Source organism: Microtus pennsylvanicus, chromosome 10 (genome assembly GCF_037038515.1).
Source record: "Microtus pennsylvanicus isolate mMicPen1 chromosome 10, mMicPen1.hap1, whole genome shotgun sequence".
NCBI lineage: Eukaryota > Metazoa > Chordata > Mammalia > Rodentia > Cricetidae > Microtus > Microtus pennsylvanicus.
In genome coordinates, this window is record NC_134588.1 from 45,497,963 (window position 1) to 45,514,717 (window position 16,755).

At 43.5% G+C, this 16,755-nt stretch overlaps 1 protein-coding gene across 2 annotated transcripts in view; it reads left to right on the forward strand.

Moving 5' to 3' along the window:
• Window positions 1-7,546: 7,546 nt before the first annotated feature.
• Window positions 7,547-16,755, forward strand: part of Colgalt2 (collagen beta(1-O)galactosyltransferase 2) — a 99,127-nt gene continuing 89,918 nt past the window's right edge. Inside the window, exon 1 of one of the 2 annotated variants that reach the window (XM_075988228.1) lies at window positions 7,547-8,121. In XM_075988228.1, coding sequence (XP_075844343.1) covers window positions 7,856-8,121 — 266 coding nt within the window. In that variant the 5' untranslated portion in view covers window positions 7,547-7,855. The remainder of the gene's footprint in view (window positions 8,122-16,755) is intronic. The other variant, XM_075988227.1, reaches the window with a different exon arrangement.

Consider the following 16,755-nt stretch of genomic DNA (forward strand, 5'->3'; position numbering starts at 1 on the left):
TCCTGCTGCTTAGGAATGACTAAAAATGAACAGGAAGAATTCAGGACTCTTAGAGAAAGGAACATTTAAAGTACAGAATCAGAAGAACTCTGTGGCAAGCTCAGAGTGAAAGCTACCAGAAAGGGGTAGAGTTTCAGCTCTGATTAGGCCACAGGAATATCCCATTTATAAATGCTTCAACAATTCGCTAGATTAGAGTACCAAAGGGCTTAGAACAAAAAAAAAAAAAACCTAGGTAAGTAGCAGTGAATACGATTCCCTCCTGAGTGTCGCATTCTGAGTAACCCATAGTGCTGATTTCCCAAGCTGATATTTGAGCCAGATCATTTTACTCCTACAAAAAAAAAAAAAAAAACCAGTAATGTCTATGCAGAGATATTTAGTTAATCTCAAGAGAAAAAGCCAACACTAAATTGTGATGCAAAGTGCATTAGAAAAAAGAAGGGGCTTTTACATAGCATTGCATAAGACAATAACCCAAAGTTTTAAAATATCTAGCATTCTAGATCATGTTTATGTATTAATTCTTCAATATGTCTATATGTGTATAACTGCATGTATGATTTGTATACAAACCATATGACTTCTCACTCTCTTGTTTCAAGAGTAGATGAGAGTAATTTTAGTAAAATATCTAGAAAGCTATAATATTTTCCTACTCATATGCAAGTGAATATATGAGGGAACCTCCAACAAGTACAAACATATCCAGAATAAACCAAATACAAGTCTCTGATTGTTTTCATATATTTGAAGTGTAGTCTAAAGCCTCCATCTACAAAATTAGGATATAATATATTTCATTCTAAGGGCTATTTACATTTAGAACAAAGCAACAAAATACGGTTCCTAGGATAAAAACAAGCAAAATGTTTTTGAAGAACATTACTGATGTTTTTAGAGATTATTAGACAAGGTTTAAATACATGGATAGAAAGACCATGCACCCAGAAACACTCAATATCATAAATTTAAAAAAAAAACTTTTTTTAAATTGATCTATTGATTCTCTCAGTCTCCAACAAAAACCAATAGAGATTGTCCTAACAGTTGATGAGCCGGTTCTGAAATGTTCATAAAGGATGCAAAGTATTTAAGGATTTTCTTGCTATAAATCATGGAGTAGACTGCTTAAGAAAGTCTGCTATGAACAGAATATGATGACCTGATGGCCTGATATGTGTGTGTACTACCAGCGCTTGGAAAGCTGAAAGAGGAAGAATCTGAGTTGAAAGCCAGATGGAGAAGCAGCACAAATGGATGATAGATGGGTAACTCTGTAAAGAGCTGCATACATGCATGCTTAAAAGTAACTGGCTTTGTAAATGGGAAAAGTTATCAAAATCAATGTATAGTCCTCCAAACATCCCACCTCTGCTCTTGTTTGCAAAATGGGTGGGGGGGGGGGGGGGAGGTTATGTGATCAGAGGGGCCAAGAAGCCTCAGATCTGCAGGGCAGGTTTGGACAGGTTGGGAGGAAACGCAGGAAAGAGTTGATGTTTCAGCCTTGAATCCAAAGGCAGTCTGGGAGCCCCGGTTTTTCCTTGTTTTGGAATCCTGTCCTTTCCGGTTGAGGCCTTAGCAAATTAGATGAGGTTTGGCCATAATACAAAAAGAAATGTGCTTGGCCTAAAGTTTACTGAATTGATTGTTAATCAGAGCTAAGAGAAAAATATCTTCACAGCAGTCTCTATACTGTTTGGTACCCTTGCCTAGATGGGCTAACACATGGAATTAAACACAGGATGAAGAATTCCAAAGGAAATAAAGACACTGAAAAACCTGAAGCTCAGTCTGCTGCTCATCCCTGGGGAAATGAGCAAGTCACGTGACAAGAAGAGACATACTGGGCTTCATGTTGGTGACCATTATCTGTTTCTCAAGGAAGGTGCTAGGCACTCAATTAATAGTGTTGAAATTAGCACATTGTGATTTTCTTTTTGGATTATGTTAGTTTATAATATAGCTTGGGTTTAACAAATACTTTATAGAGCACACAAATGGTTTGGTATTTTTGTAAATAAAGAAATGTAGATATACATGCTCAGATAATAGCTGGCTTTGATAAGCATCAAAATCAAGTCACAGTTCTCCAAACATCTCATCTCTAGCTATTTAGTCAATACCTGTCTCCAAAGTGAGTTTTCAACCTCTCTAAAGAAAACTGACATAAACCCAGACTAAATAAGTACAAATTGAAAACATGGTGTTAAAATTATTCCAGGGACTAGAGAGAGGGTTCTGTAGGTAAAACGCTGGCTGTCCAAACATGAGGACCTGAGTCTGGGTCCTCAGCACCCATGTAAATGCTGAAAGAGCAGGGCATATCTGTAATCTCAGTGATGGGGAACTGAAAGGCTTGCTGGACAGCCAGACCGAAAGAGTAGAAAACTCTGTGTTTAGCAGAGAACAACTGAAACAGATTGCTGCTGTCAGTTTCTGGCCTCCACATTCATTGAAAAAAAAAAAAGAGCTAAGACAAGCTATTAGGTAACAGAAGGAAACAAGAAGAAAATATGGCGTCCTAGTCTTAACTAATTTGGTTAGTAGTAAGATGAACAAATTTTTTTTTAAGTTGAATGGACATTGACCATGAAAGAAAAGAAGAAAGAACATCTTTGTGCAACCCTTCTAAAAGGTACCTATCACTACCACTCCTGTAGAAATGACCTCACCTTCCTCTGCTGTAGCTGGAATATACTTCTGCCGTGGTGTTTTTAGTAGATGTTTCATTTAGTGTCTTCCACAGGCTGGTGAGTCTCTGAGAGTGAAGAGAGTTCCTGTAGGAGGATGGATGTGAGGCAGAGTGGTTTTTAATCAATTTGTTATTTAAGTATAAACACCACAGAAAAGGGTTAGGGCAGGAAACAGATTCTGAAATGAAATTCCCCTACAGACTAAATGGATCAGGTAAAGGGGAGAACAGATGGAAGTGACTGAGACAGAAATTGGTGCCAGCAGTGAGGTATTTCTGTGATTGGTCCGGCCATGCTGTTTGTTAAAGGAGTACTTTGAGACTTTGGACTAGAAACAGTTGAACACTTTAAGCAGGGATTACTGGGTCATCCTAGTAGGAGAGTGGAAGATGCTGAGAGCAATATAATTATATAATTATAATGACCTGGCTCAAGAAATTTCAAAGGGGAAAAATATTAGTAAATAGTCTAGAGACCATTCCTACAATATTTTGCTAAAGAATGTGGCTGCTTTTTGCCCTTGTCCTAAAAATCTTTCTGAGGCCAAACTGAAGAGTTTTGATTAATGGTATTTGCAGAGATCTCAACACAGCCTAGTACTGACTTTGTCCTTGGTTATTAGTAGTCTCTTGTGCAAATCTGTAATGAAAGGGAGCAAGCAGAGCAAGGAAAAGTATAAAATATACAGTTTGAGGAGAACAGGAGAACAAAAGTGTAATATAGAAGACAGAAATTCCAGTGCTCAAGGAGATAAAATTAAAGAAAAACCTGATGTTAAATGGAATAAGGGAGTAGTGACCCCAGGACAAAACCCTACCCAGCTAAGCTTTCAACTTGTGAAAAGGAATTTTTAAAAAATTTAAGCAGTAAAGGAAGCCATCAACAACAGAAAGCTGATGCAAATATAATTTTGTAAGGGGGCAAGCTCCATCCCCAATAAGCAGCAGAACTTGGCAGCTTTGGCCACTTGCCTCTGGTTTTAAAGTCAAGCATACAAGAAAAGGGATGCAAAATCTTCCTCCTTGCTAATGAAAGCTGCGGACACCAGGAGAATCTCAGGGATGTCACTGTGTGGAGGCTCAGAGAGGCCATTGCATGAAGTTGTGATCTGAAACCCCAAGATACTGGAGATAGTAGGATACCAAGGAGAGCTGCAGAGTGGGTGAGAAACCAGCACAAATGAGAGCAGTGTGTTAAACTCTCAGCAAAGCTGGAAGGAATTGGAGATCAGACTTGGAGATGCAGAATTTGGAGTTTGCCCTGTTGGTTTTAGGTCTTGCTCTTATCCAATACTTCCTTATTATGCTTCCTTTTCTCCCTTTGGGAATGGTAATACATATTCTGTGCCACTGCATGTTGGAAGTATGTGGCCTCCTTTTTTATTTTGATTTTACAGGGTGTTACAGTTAAGAGATTTCTTTGAACCTCTGTAGAAATTTTGAACTCCAGACTTTTAAACAGTGTTGAGACTGTGAAAGACTATGGGTATTTTTGAAATTAGACTAAATGTATTTTGCATTATGATATGGGTACAAGCTTAGGGTATAGTAGGAGACTGCTTGTTCTTTCTCAGCTGCCCAGACCTGAAATAATCATACAGAAACTGTATCAATTAAAACATCGCTTGGCCTATGGCTTAGGCTTCTTATTAACTAACTCTTACATCTTAAATTAACCCATTCCTAACATTTTATATTTTACCATGAGGCTCATGGTTTACTGGTAAGGTTTCAGGGAGGGCATCTTTCTCATTCAACAGTTACATGGCATCTCTCTGACTCAGCCTTCTTTTTTCCTCTATCTCTGTTTGGAATTCATACCTTATTCTATTCTGTGCTGCCATAGGCCCAAAGCATCTTCTTTATTGGCCAATGGAAATAAAACATATTCACAGTACACAAAGGGGAATCATATATCACCTCACCTTTTCTGTCTAAGAAGAAGCAGAGAGAAGAAAAGGGGACCCTTTCCATCAGGTTTTTTATTTTTTTGGTTTTTTGATTCAGGGTTTCTCTGTAGCTTGTAGACCAAGCTGGCCTTGAACAGAGATCTGCCTGCTTTTGCTTCCTGAATGCTAGGATTAAAGGCATGTGTTACCACCGACAGGCTAGGTTTTTAGAGACATGGTTAAAAAAATTCCACAGGAAAAACAATGATAGCACATGCATTTTCTTTCTTTCTTTCTTTCTTTCTTTCTTTCTTTCTTTCTTTCTTTCTTTCTTTATTAAAGATTTCTGTCTCTTCCCTGCCACTGCCTCCCATTTCCCTCCCCCACCCCCAATCAAGTCCCCCTCCCTCGTCAGTCCAAAGAGCATGGAACTCAGGACCGCGAGGGGTGCACCCACACACTGAGACAATGGGGATGTTCTATCGGGAAATCACCAAGGCCAGCTGGCCTGGGTCTGAAAAAACCTGGGATAAAACCGGACTCGCTGAACATAGCGAACAATGAGGACTACTGAGAACTCAAGAACAATGGCACTGGGTTTTTGATCCTACTGCACGTACTGGCTTTGTGGGAGCCTAGACAGTTTGGATGCTCACCTTACTAGACTTGGATGGAAGTGGGTGGTCCTTGGACTTCCCAAAGGGCAGGGAACCCTGAAAGCTCTCTGGGTTCCCTGCCCTGTCCTGTCCTCCTGAATATTAACCTTCATCAGGCGATGAAAGGAGACAGAGACAGAGACCCACATTGGAGCACCGGACAGAAACCTCAAGGTCCAAATCAGGAGCAGAAGGAGAGAGAGCACGAGCAAGGAACTCATGCATTTTCGAATCACCAAAAGGGACACAGAGAACCTGACAAAGCAACTGCAGGTACTCCAGGAAGGAGGTGACACCACCCAGGAGGGGCCAGCATCCAAGGGGAAATACCTGACATTCCAAACCATTAGATAAAGTTACTAACCCTGAACCTGGACTGCACCCACACCCATACTTGTTTGCGTGGTAAGGTCTGCCTATCTTTTTGAAATTCCTACACGGTCTGTTAGCAGAGGTAATTATGGGAGACTGACTCTACGCATATTTGACTATTGGAACAAAGAGTGAATGCTTCGCTCTAATGCCTCCATTGTCCCTGCAGGAGGAGGAAGTCACTCTGCTGAGGTATTTTGGGAATGAATCCCATTTTGAAGGGAGAAATAACAGCTTCACAAGGTTTTTACAGATTTGACAGGGACTTTTCCAAAAGACAAGTGTTCCCGCAGCTCTGCTGACCAGGTTTCTCCATGTGAACGTGGACGTGGACATACACACTTCCGGTGGATCTCCTGTTGGTCTGTCAGCGGTGCATTCCCTATAAACAGGAGAGGGTTGGCCAAAGTCACACTTCCCTCTGACAGGAGCAACGGGAGATGAAGAAGCCGAAGAAGGCAGTGTTGACTCCTCTTTCACAGAGCTTGGCCAACAGAGGGTCAAGTTCAACTAAGAGACAGGTTATTATCGATGTTGTTTCATAAGCAGGGTCTTACACAGCCTAGGTTAGACTCGTTTGTGCTGTATAGCTAAGATGACTCCTACTTCTTTGGTGTTGGAATGAAAAGCCTGGTCACCATGTCTACCTATGACTATTATAAGATTTTTTTGTTGTTGTTGTTTTGTGTTTTGTTTGTTTGTTTTCGAGATGGGGTTTCTCTATGTAACAGTCCTGGCTGACCTGGAACGCACTCTGTAGACCAGGCTGGCTTTGAACTCACTGAGATCCACCTGCCTCTGCCTCCCAAGTGCTGGGATTAAAGGTGTGCACCATCACCACCTGGCATAATAAGGGGTTTTTAAGGATGGGAAGGGAGCTGCAGCAAATGGACCAGTTGACGATTCCGAGAGCAGAGCACAGTGAGTTGAGGCCTTGGAAGAGTTGTGAGAAGGAACAACAGAAGCAGTAAAAGGACAGTGTGTCAGAGCTGAGGGCTGGTTGGCCTGGCAGTGATGGTCGTGAACGTCCAGGGTCCTCCGTTCAGCCTGCACACAGATCAAAGACTGTGGTTTTCATGCCACAGTTACTCTGGTCCCTGTGTTATCTTCAAGAGTGGTTTCATAGCCGGGCAGTGGTGGCACAATCCTTTAATCCCAGCATTTGGGAGGCAGAGACAGGCGGATCTCTGGGAGTTTGAGGCCAGCCTGGTCTACAAGAGCTAGTTCCGGGACAAGCACCAAAGCTACAGAGAAACCCTGTTTCGAAAAACCAAAAAAAAAAAAAAAAAAAAAAAGAGTGGTTTCATTCGGCCCGCTGATAGTGTTCTACCTCCACCCTTTCTTCTGCCCTTTATTCTCTCTTCCCCTTGACTTGTGGGTCTTCCTATTCTTGTCATTTTGGGTCATTATCGGGAAGGGACATGTGAATCTTTTCTTCCACACCTCCTCACTTAGGAAGTCCAGGGATCCTGGGGCTGGAGAGATGGACCAGCTGTTAAGAGCTCTTACTGAAACTTTTTTGTTTTTTTTAAGAAAGCAAAAGGGCCCCCGGATTAATGTTCCTTGTATTTTCAGGGTTCTGATTTGAGGTCTAAAATTCTCCAAGTATTCAAATGCGGTGTTAGGGTGTTTATTCCATCAAGAATGAATTTCAGGAGAAGTGGTGTTCTGAACAAGGGTTTTGCCTCTGTGGGAGTTATAACATTGTTCCCCACAGTCCTGGGTGGCTGGGGAGACCTCCCATTTCAGAATTCTCATCTGTCAATAGGTGCTTTATGAAACCCTGGATCCATCGCGTCATTATGAAGGACTTCAGACTGCGGTTTGCTAAAGCAGAATAAATTTTCTTGGGGTTGTACCGTTATGTACACACACACACACACACACACACACACACACACACACACACACACACACACACGCCCATTGGCAGACAGGGCCACACCTCACAGCTCTGGAGGAAGCCACAGACCTCAGCTGTACCAGCGCAGCTCCGGCTAGGGGAACTTTCCGTGGAACTCGGGACGAACAGCCTCACAGCGACGACCTGTCGGTCCGCGGGGCGGAGCGCGGGGCGAGCGCGGACAGCGGGGAGTCGGCGTGCAGAGGATTCGGGCCGGGACTGGACGGCGGCGGGTCCCGGGAGCAGCAGAAGTTGGTGCCCGTGCGCGCTCCCGCCGTCCCAGGGCAGCGGCATCCCCGGTGCCCCCGGCAGCATCGCAGTCTCCAGCCAGCCGCGGAACATGGCTGCGCACCGCGCCACCGTCTCCTACGCGCTGCTGCTGCTGCTGCTGTCCCCCGCCCTGTTCCGTCTCGGCTGTCGGGCGCGCTTCGCTGCCGAGCCGGACTCGGATGAGGACGGAGAGGAACCAGTGGTGTTCCCTGAGTCGCCCCTGCAGAGCCCTACGGTGCTCGTGGCTATCCTCGCCCGCAATGCCGCGCACACGCTGCCTCACTTCCTCGGCTGCCTGGAGCGGCTGGACTACCCCAAGAGCAGGATGGCCATCTGGTGAGCGAGTTGGGGTCCCGGGCTTCCGCGGAGGGAGGACAGCTTGGCGCGCATACATCCTCCCTGTCCGCATGGGTCCTGCGCTGCGCGGGTGGTGGGACCGGGAGGGAGATGTGGGAACACATGAGCGAGAATCCGGTGGTCTTAACTTCCCTCACCCCGCCCCCCCCACCATAAAGAAGGAAGACTTTCAACCCCCCCCCCCCCCGCCGCCGCCGTTCATTTCTCGAGGTTTTTTCTCTATCCCCAAGCCATGAAGGGAAAGGAGAGAGTGTGTCTGTTGCCTCCAGATGCATATACATAACTTAACTTGGGCTAGCAAAGGGGTCCGCAGAGGCTGGAGAGGTGGAGAATGAGGCGCCAGGACTTGCAGGTGCCAGGCTCCTGTTCCCTGCTTAGCTTGGCTCCTGGCTTTTCCCTGGGCTTTCTGAACCCAGGGATGGAGAGTACGTCGCTTTGTTTGGAGTCTTTCCAATCACATCACACTGTGGGCCGGTCTTCCTTGGGAGCTCCAGAAGGTTCCTGCCTGTTCAGCCTCCTGGGACACATTCCCGCTGCAGATGCAAACTTCTGTGAGGTTCTCTGGGGTTTTTGCTGGGGTGCGATGGAGTCGCTTTGGGGAGGATAAAGAGCCAAGTTTTGTCAGCTTGGTCCCTTTTGTGTTTGTTGTTGATTAGGACCGGCAATCAGTGGAAGTCTGTCCCCTTCCTCCTCTAGACCTCAGTCCGGGTTCCACACCTTTAAGTCCAAGTGTTAGTGTAGAGTTGGCCCGAGGAGCTCTAGATGGTCTATGGAAGTAAAAGCTTGTCAGGGAAGACTAGCCATCAGATTGGCAGACAAACCTTGCTCGCATCCCTGAGCAGCTCAGGTCACTCTGGAGCGGTTTCGAAGGGAGCTGTCCCCAGACAAGCCGCATCTTAAAGCAGAGATGGGCAGGGAGAGGAGGAAGGAATTGGCAGGCTTGCAGTACCTGGTAGGAGAGGTACTCCATCCAGTGCGAAAACAAACACGCGGCACAGTACAGCACTGTGGGCACACTGCTTCGCCATACACCCTGCCATACGTGACTGCTCCCACGGAGAAGAGCGTGTTGTGTGCAAAGAAAGCGGGAACGCTGGTGCACCTGGTGTGTGTGTGTGTGTGTGTGTGTGTGTGTGTGTGTGTTAACCACTTCGATGCCAGAAGACTTTTTAAATTGAGAGTCTCTTCCTGCTTCATTTGCAAAAGAAATCTTCTTCATAGGGTTTTGGTTTTTTATGCGCTACTTAATTTTTTTAAAAACTTTAGAGTATTTGCCAGAATAGGAAGAGGAGAAGCAAGCACGGAGACTCACTTAGGGTCACAGAATTAACAAATGGTGTGTTGACATAAGCAGTGTAAGGAAAGGAGCGCTCACACTTCGAGGGTGTGGTTCACCGTGGGGGGAAACGCCTGGCTGCAGAAGCCTGAGTCTCATTGTAACCAGTCAGAAAGCAGGGAGATGGATATTGTTGTCTTGTTTTTACTCCATCCAGTACCCCCAACCATGGAACAGTACCACTTTTAGTGTGTGTGTGTGGGGGGGTGTCTTCCCTTCTTTATAGACATGCCCTTTCATAGACACAGCCAGAAGTGTCTTCCCATAGTGATTTTAGATCCAAATCTAATCCAACTGGCCATCAACATTGACCACCACAAAAGGTAAGGCACAAATTTGACCTGTGAGTTTGTCTACAGACTCCACAGCTCTTTAAAAGGTAGGAAGATTAGGAATGTGGGATAAGCAAAATTTACAGGCTATAAATTAGAATTTAGGATATCTGAGTTGTTTCTCAATAGCTTGATATACGATTTGGACCACATGTCATAGAATCCATAGACACTAATTTCTCATGAGTATGAGGGAGTTGGAATAAATGACTGAAAAAATTCTTTCTAGACCCTGAATTCTACAGATTTTGTGATGTAACTGGAACCAACAAGCAACCGATGTCTATCCTAACTTCCATGAGTGTTCCAGATCACATGAGCACTGGTGTCTTGCTTAGATGAGGGGCATTTTGATTCTACATAGACCTTTGCGCCTCTTTCTCCTTTTCTTCCCTTATGGTCCACATCACTGTGCTTATCCTTTGTGGTCAGTGTCTCAGTTAGGGTTTCTATTGGTATGAAGAGACACCGTGGTCACAGCAACTTGCATAAAAGAAAGACATTTCATTGGGGTGGCTGACTTACAGTTCAGAAGTTCCATCCATTATCATCATGTTGGGAGATGGCAGCTTGCAGGCAGACATGATACTGGAGAAGTAGCTGACAGTCCTGTGTCTGGCTGGCAGCAGGAAGTGGTCTGAGACACTGGGCGGTATCTTGACCACATGAGATCTCAAAACCCACCTCCATAGTGACATTTTCTCCAACAAAACCACACCTACTCCAACAAGCCATACCTCTTGACAGTGCTGCTCCCTTTGGGAGACGTTTTCTTTCAAACCACCACTGCCAGCATGAGAAGACTGAGGAACATGCCCAAGACACGGATGAGGATATGGGCAATCTTTGTGTTAGTCTCTAGAGACTCTTATCTTAAAAAGCTTGGTTCTATCTTAGAAGCTCTGTGCAATGCCTTAAAATAACAACACAAATGCCAGCTCTTAGGGGACCAGAGATATGGCTCAGTGGTTAAGAGCATTTGCTACTCTTGCAGAGGGCAAAACTGGAGATCACTTCCTAGCAACATGGAAGACCATTGGCAACCATCAGAAACTCCAGTTCCAGGGGATCCAATGCCCCTTCCTGGTGTCTACAGATACCCACATACACGGAGACATGGACAAATGAACAGAAAACAAATCTGTTTAAAGTCAGTTTTAAAGTATTCTCTTCAATTTAAAGTACTTTCAATCAATTAGATCTGAAGTAAAATTGAACAAAATGTGGCTGTACTTTGTGGCCCCCAAACACTACTTTTTTCATAGAGCAGTAACATGATTGGTACGGTATTTAGCTGTCGTGGGGGAGGGCGGCGTGAAAGGATTTCTAAACAGATTGGGATGCATGTGTGGCCTTGAAGCCTTTTGGAGAAGTTGATAGTGACATTGAGCTAAGTTTTGAAGGATAAACAGGAATTCCGAGAGGAATTCTCCTGGAAAGAAAGTTTTCCAGAAGAGGGAACGAGGAGACAAAATACTAGGAACATTCACCAGAGCTTCCATGCAGGCGGATTACAGAAGATATAATGACTGCTGTCCTCAAGATGCATGTTCTACCACAGCATCTCTCTGAAAATGCCAGCTTTTGGACCTGCCCCAGAAGGGTATTGTCTGTGAAGGTTCTAACAACCTAAACCATGTTTCTGTGGGATGTTGATGCATTTATTTAATTATTCTTTATCAATAAAAAAATTGGAAGTCAAATATTGGGATAAGAACCCAGATGATCCTACAAGCAGTGGAGAAGCAGTTAGGGACCTCCATCCAAAAGGACTGAGAGCCTTACTTCTTCCTGTCTCTCTGTCTACCCTCAATCTTCAAAAACCTCTATGGTTAACTTTGGTCATCTAGTACCTAGCTCTGTCCTCTGAATCAAAGCAAGCGTTATTGTCAGAATGCAATCAAAACATCACACAGGGGGATGCTGTAACCATAGGAACTTCTGCTAGCTGCTTTCTGCTTGACTGTTAAATCCAAGACATACTCAGTCTGAGATGCCAAACGGGATATCTGCTGTGCCAGGCTATGCCTGTCAACTTCAAAAACGGCTGTGAGCTACTGAGAGTCTTCAAGCAAGCATCACTGAGTTGAATCTAGGATACTAGCTTTCACTGAGTCATGTTTCAGCAACTCAGTGCACTCTTCTCCTTCATCCTCTGAGGATGGATGGAATAACACGGGATAAGGTTTCTTTCCTCGATCGCTGAAGGTCAAGACAGTTTCCCCTAGCACACTGTGTCATTGGGAGTCTGGCCCATGGACCACATGAAGACTTGCTTGTCACATGATTCCCTTCCACAGCTTTCTAGACCTGACCTCTAGCACACACAAATGAGATGGGAACCAACAAACTGGTGTAGGAACCTCTGCTTTTGGAAAATGTATTTATTTCCATGAGCATTGAGATTTCGGGGTTGGGGAGTTGACTGAACACTGGAATGTTTTTATTTCAGAGATACACTTCATAGCAGCAAAAGGGATTCTTTTTATTCTCTTGATTGATATCAAAACTCAACAAACTACTTGCTTTCTTTAATGATCACAACCTGGGATAAGAAACAAGGCAGGAATTTCCTACGCACTAAAACGTGCAGTACTGTGCTGAGCCACGGGGCCTGTGAGACTCTGGGACGTGAGGCAGGGAGCTTCAATACCTTCTTTTAATTCAGTGTTGCCATGAACCAGCAGGCATAGCAATAGAGGAAAAGGCTGATGTCCTTCCACTTTGCAGAGCTGTGATTTCAGTACGGCCCGTGTATCAGCAGCGAAAAATGAAGAGGGCACATTTGACTCAAAAGAAGAAATACCTGATCTAAAAAAAGACCTTCAGTTGATCATTCGGAGAGCCTATGATGCTTATGGGGATGCAGTCACAAGGCAATAGCTGCTGTGTGATTGTGGAACAATTTAGGCATTTCATCCTGTGGAGCGGGGCAAAGTGTTATACTAAACCGAGAACCATTTTTTTTATGGTTTAAAACAGAGTGATGGGATTTTGTTGACATAAATACGCAGTGACGGGTTTCTGCTTGTTCTGAGAATTAGTGCCAATGCTTTGCCCTCTATCTCTGCATTGTTTGGGGATTATGTGAAGTTTACTTCCATATTTTAATGGCCAAGCAAGAGCACTTTGGCAGATGCTCAACTAGATACACTAATGTAAGTATGTTTTTAAACTGCTATCAGTGATTGGTACCAGGGTGGAGATGATGTCAGAGTTAGCCAGGAGCTTGGCATGTACTGTTATCCCTTCAAAGACAAGCTTTAGCCTGCAGTGAAAATAGATCGTTCTTTTTGTTTGTTTGTGTTTTTTTTTTATCAATTTGTCTGACTTTTACACACCAAAATAACAAACTGGTTAATAAGTGAGTTATCATATTCCAATCTTTCTGAATAACCTCTTTATCTAATTTCTAATATCTTTTTTATTTTTTGTAGAATACGGCATATATTTTTTTAATTGTTTTTATTGAGCTATATTTTTTCTCCCCTCCCCTCCCTTTCTATCCTTTCCCATGGTTCCCATGCTCCCAATTTACTCAGGAGATCTTATCTTTTTCTACTTCCCATGTAAATTAGATCTATGTATGTCTCTCTTAGGGTCTTCTTTGTTGTCTAGGTTCTCTGAGATAGTGAATTGTAGGCTGTTTTTTTTTTCTTTATGTCTAAAAGCCACTTAGGAGTGAGTACATATGATAATTACCTCACTCAGTATGATGTTTCCTAGCTCCATCCATTGTCTGCAAATTTCAAGACATCATTATTTTTTTCCTGCTGTGTAGTACTCCATTGTGTACATGTACCACATTTTCCTTATCCATTCTTTGGGTGAGGGGCATTTAGGTTATTTCAAGGTTCTGGCTATGACAAACAATGCTGTTAGTTTAGCACATGTCCTTGTGGTACGATTGAACATTCTTTGGGTATATACCTGAAAGTGTTATTGCTGGGTCTTGAAGAAGGTTGTTTTCTAATTTTCTGAGAAATTGCCATACTGATATCCAAAGCAACTGTATCAGTTTGCACTCCCACCAGCAATGCAGGAGTGTTCCCTTTGCCCCACATCCTCTCCAGCATAAGAGGTCCTCATTGTTTTTGATCTCAGCCATTCTTACAAGTGTAAGATGGAATCTCAGAGTTGTTTTGATTCGCATTTTTCTGATGACTAAGGATGTTGAACATTTTCTTAAGTGTCTTTCAGCCCTTTTAGATTCTTCTGTTGAGAGTTCTCTGTTTAGGTCTGTACCCCATTTTTATTGGGTTATTTGTTCTTTTGATGACCAATTTCTTGAGTTCTTTATATATTTTGAAGATCAGCCTTCTGCCCGATGTGGGGTTGGTGAAGCAATAAATAATTCTTTAATCTTCTTCCTGATAGTATTTTGTTTTCTCTGCCTTTCTCTTCTTTTTTCTTATTTTTTTCCAACATGATAATTTGGAATGGGACTAGGTCTTTATAAGTTAGAATTTGGAGGATTGAGGCTTAAGTCTTCTGTGCCATCATAAGCCCATTTCACCACCTGGCTTCATGTATGGGGAAGCTGAGGCACAGAGAATGGTGATGCCTTGCTGAAGGTCACAAGGCCAGCACATGGGGAAGTCGGAATGGGAGCCAGGCGACTGATGTGCACACAAAGTACATGTGGTCTGCTTAGAGCAATAAAGGACCCATTAGCTCTCCTTCCTGCTTCTGTCTGTTGACCCAGCTTGGGAAGATAAACGCCCCAGTGTTTCCTTCAAGTGAGAATTGTCTCTTCTGCTTGACCGACGACACCAGGGGCTCTGTGGTTCTCTTCCGCTGTCCTGATCATTTTGTCACTTAGCTCAGGCACTGAACTAGTTACTGAGCTCAGCTCTGTTTTAGAAGATTCCACAGGAACAAAATAACACTAAAAGGCATGTGTCATGCATATGGATGCAAGTCACTGCCTGCAACCAAAAGAAATCTCCCCAAGTGTGACTATCAGCAATAATTAAAACTGAACCTTGCACATGTCTGGTGGCTACATTTTAGGTCCCTATTGTTAAAGCAGTCTATCTTCCAGCTTTTTCGGTGGGTGGTCTTAGATTTGCTTGTCCCATAAACTCAATTTTCTTTGCAATGTTTGGAGAAACCTGTCAGACTTGCTCCCAAACTCCAATTTTGAAAATGTGACAGGATTTCTGAACTATGCACTCCTTCGAATAAAAACAGAAGCAACAAATGCAGTCACCAATCCCATTGCTCCAATGATGACGAACTGCTGTAATTGACAGGGTCCCTAGATTGTTCCCATCCTATCTTACTGAGTTGCATGCATGTGGACTCCAAAGCACAGGGCAGGTAAAGGATTTCTTTCAGTAAGTCATATAGTGAATAACATGATGAGATAATCAATTTCAACTTGGAATTTCTGAGTGCTGGTTTCAAGGTTGTTTCTGTTATAGCGTGACTCTCCTGGTTTGGGAAGCATGCCAGTTATCCTAAGAGGTTGGTGTTACAAATATGTCTTCAGGTCTTTATCCAAGTGATTCCACCTCGGGATTCCCTTGCCCCTCTTGGGTCACAGGCTTGTGCTTCTCGCGTCCTCCTGCTCGGCTGTCTCCTGCGGCGGGAGACAAACAATGAAAGCTCTGTAACCAGGCATGCTGTCGGTTGTGCTGCGGTCCCTTTCCCTACACGTAAATGTGTCTTTTCACTGTGTGGCACTGTCTCCACTCCGCAGAGCAGTATAGTAGGGCCATTATGGGGCTCTCATGGGCACGATAGTAGGGGATTATAAAGGTTGTTTCTACACGTTTCTTCACAATATGTAACCTTATACAGTAAAGTCAGAGGGAAATCTGTTAGCCTCTACTGTATCTGTTAGATGGCTTTCCAGTTACTATCTTATGAAGAGAGTTCACTGTGTGTATTTAAAGCAAAACTATAATTCATCAAGAGCTGCAAATTTAATGCCTTTGACATTTTTACTCTCAAAGGAGTGGCTTGTTAATTTAGTTACATTTACGTTAACATATGAAAATTTGTGATTAAAAATTTTATCTGGGGCTGGAGCAATGACTCATTGCTTAAGAGCAAGTATTGCTCTTGCAGAGGACCCACATCCAATGCCCCCAGTACTCAACTTTGGGAGGCTCAGAACCATCTGTAACTCCAGTTCCAGGGGATCTGACACAGATCTCTGAGGGCACTACCCTCATGTGCAAACACATATGCATATACACACATGCGCACATAGCGTTTATACACACGTATACACATAATCCCCCACAGATACACATAACTTAAAAGAAAAATATCTTAAAAGGTTGGATTCCTTAGAATTTTTTTTTTTGAGTTTTGGAGACAGGGTTTCTCCGTAATTTTTGGTTCCTGCCCTGGAACTAGCTCTTGTAGACCAGGTTGGCCTTAAACTCACAGAGATCTACCTGCCTCTGCCTCCCGAGTGCTGGGATTAAAGGCGTGCGCCACCACCACCGGGTTTCCTTAGAACTTTTGTATATTTACTTAAAAATAATGTAACAAGAACTTTTCCTTTGGACTTTTTCTTTTACAAGTTAAAATGCAAGACTCCCCTACTAAAACAGTCAATGTGTGTCAGAATTCAATGAAATGTAAGTTTCTCTTCTACTTTACACCACCTGCCAGAGGACAGTAATGAGAGTGTTTTCATATTTGCCTAGAAACTGTCAATGTATGTACACGTTTTGACCCAAACATAAATGCTGACTGTATCCTATGTAAGGATGATGTTTTGAAACCCATTTTTCTGTATCAGGGTCCTTAAACACTGACGGTACCATCTTCCTTTCCCGTGGCCATAATCAAATCAGTTTCATAACCAGGTTTTCATGGTGTTACTCTGTAGATTTACATGCCCCTGCTTTCTTGTTTGACTCTTTGTCCTCTAGAAGATCTGCCCCATCACCATTTTTAAAGTATTTAAAAGTTTTTACTATTCTA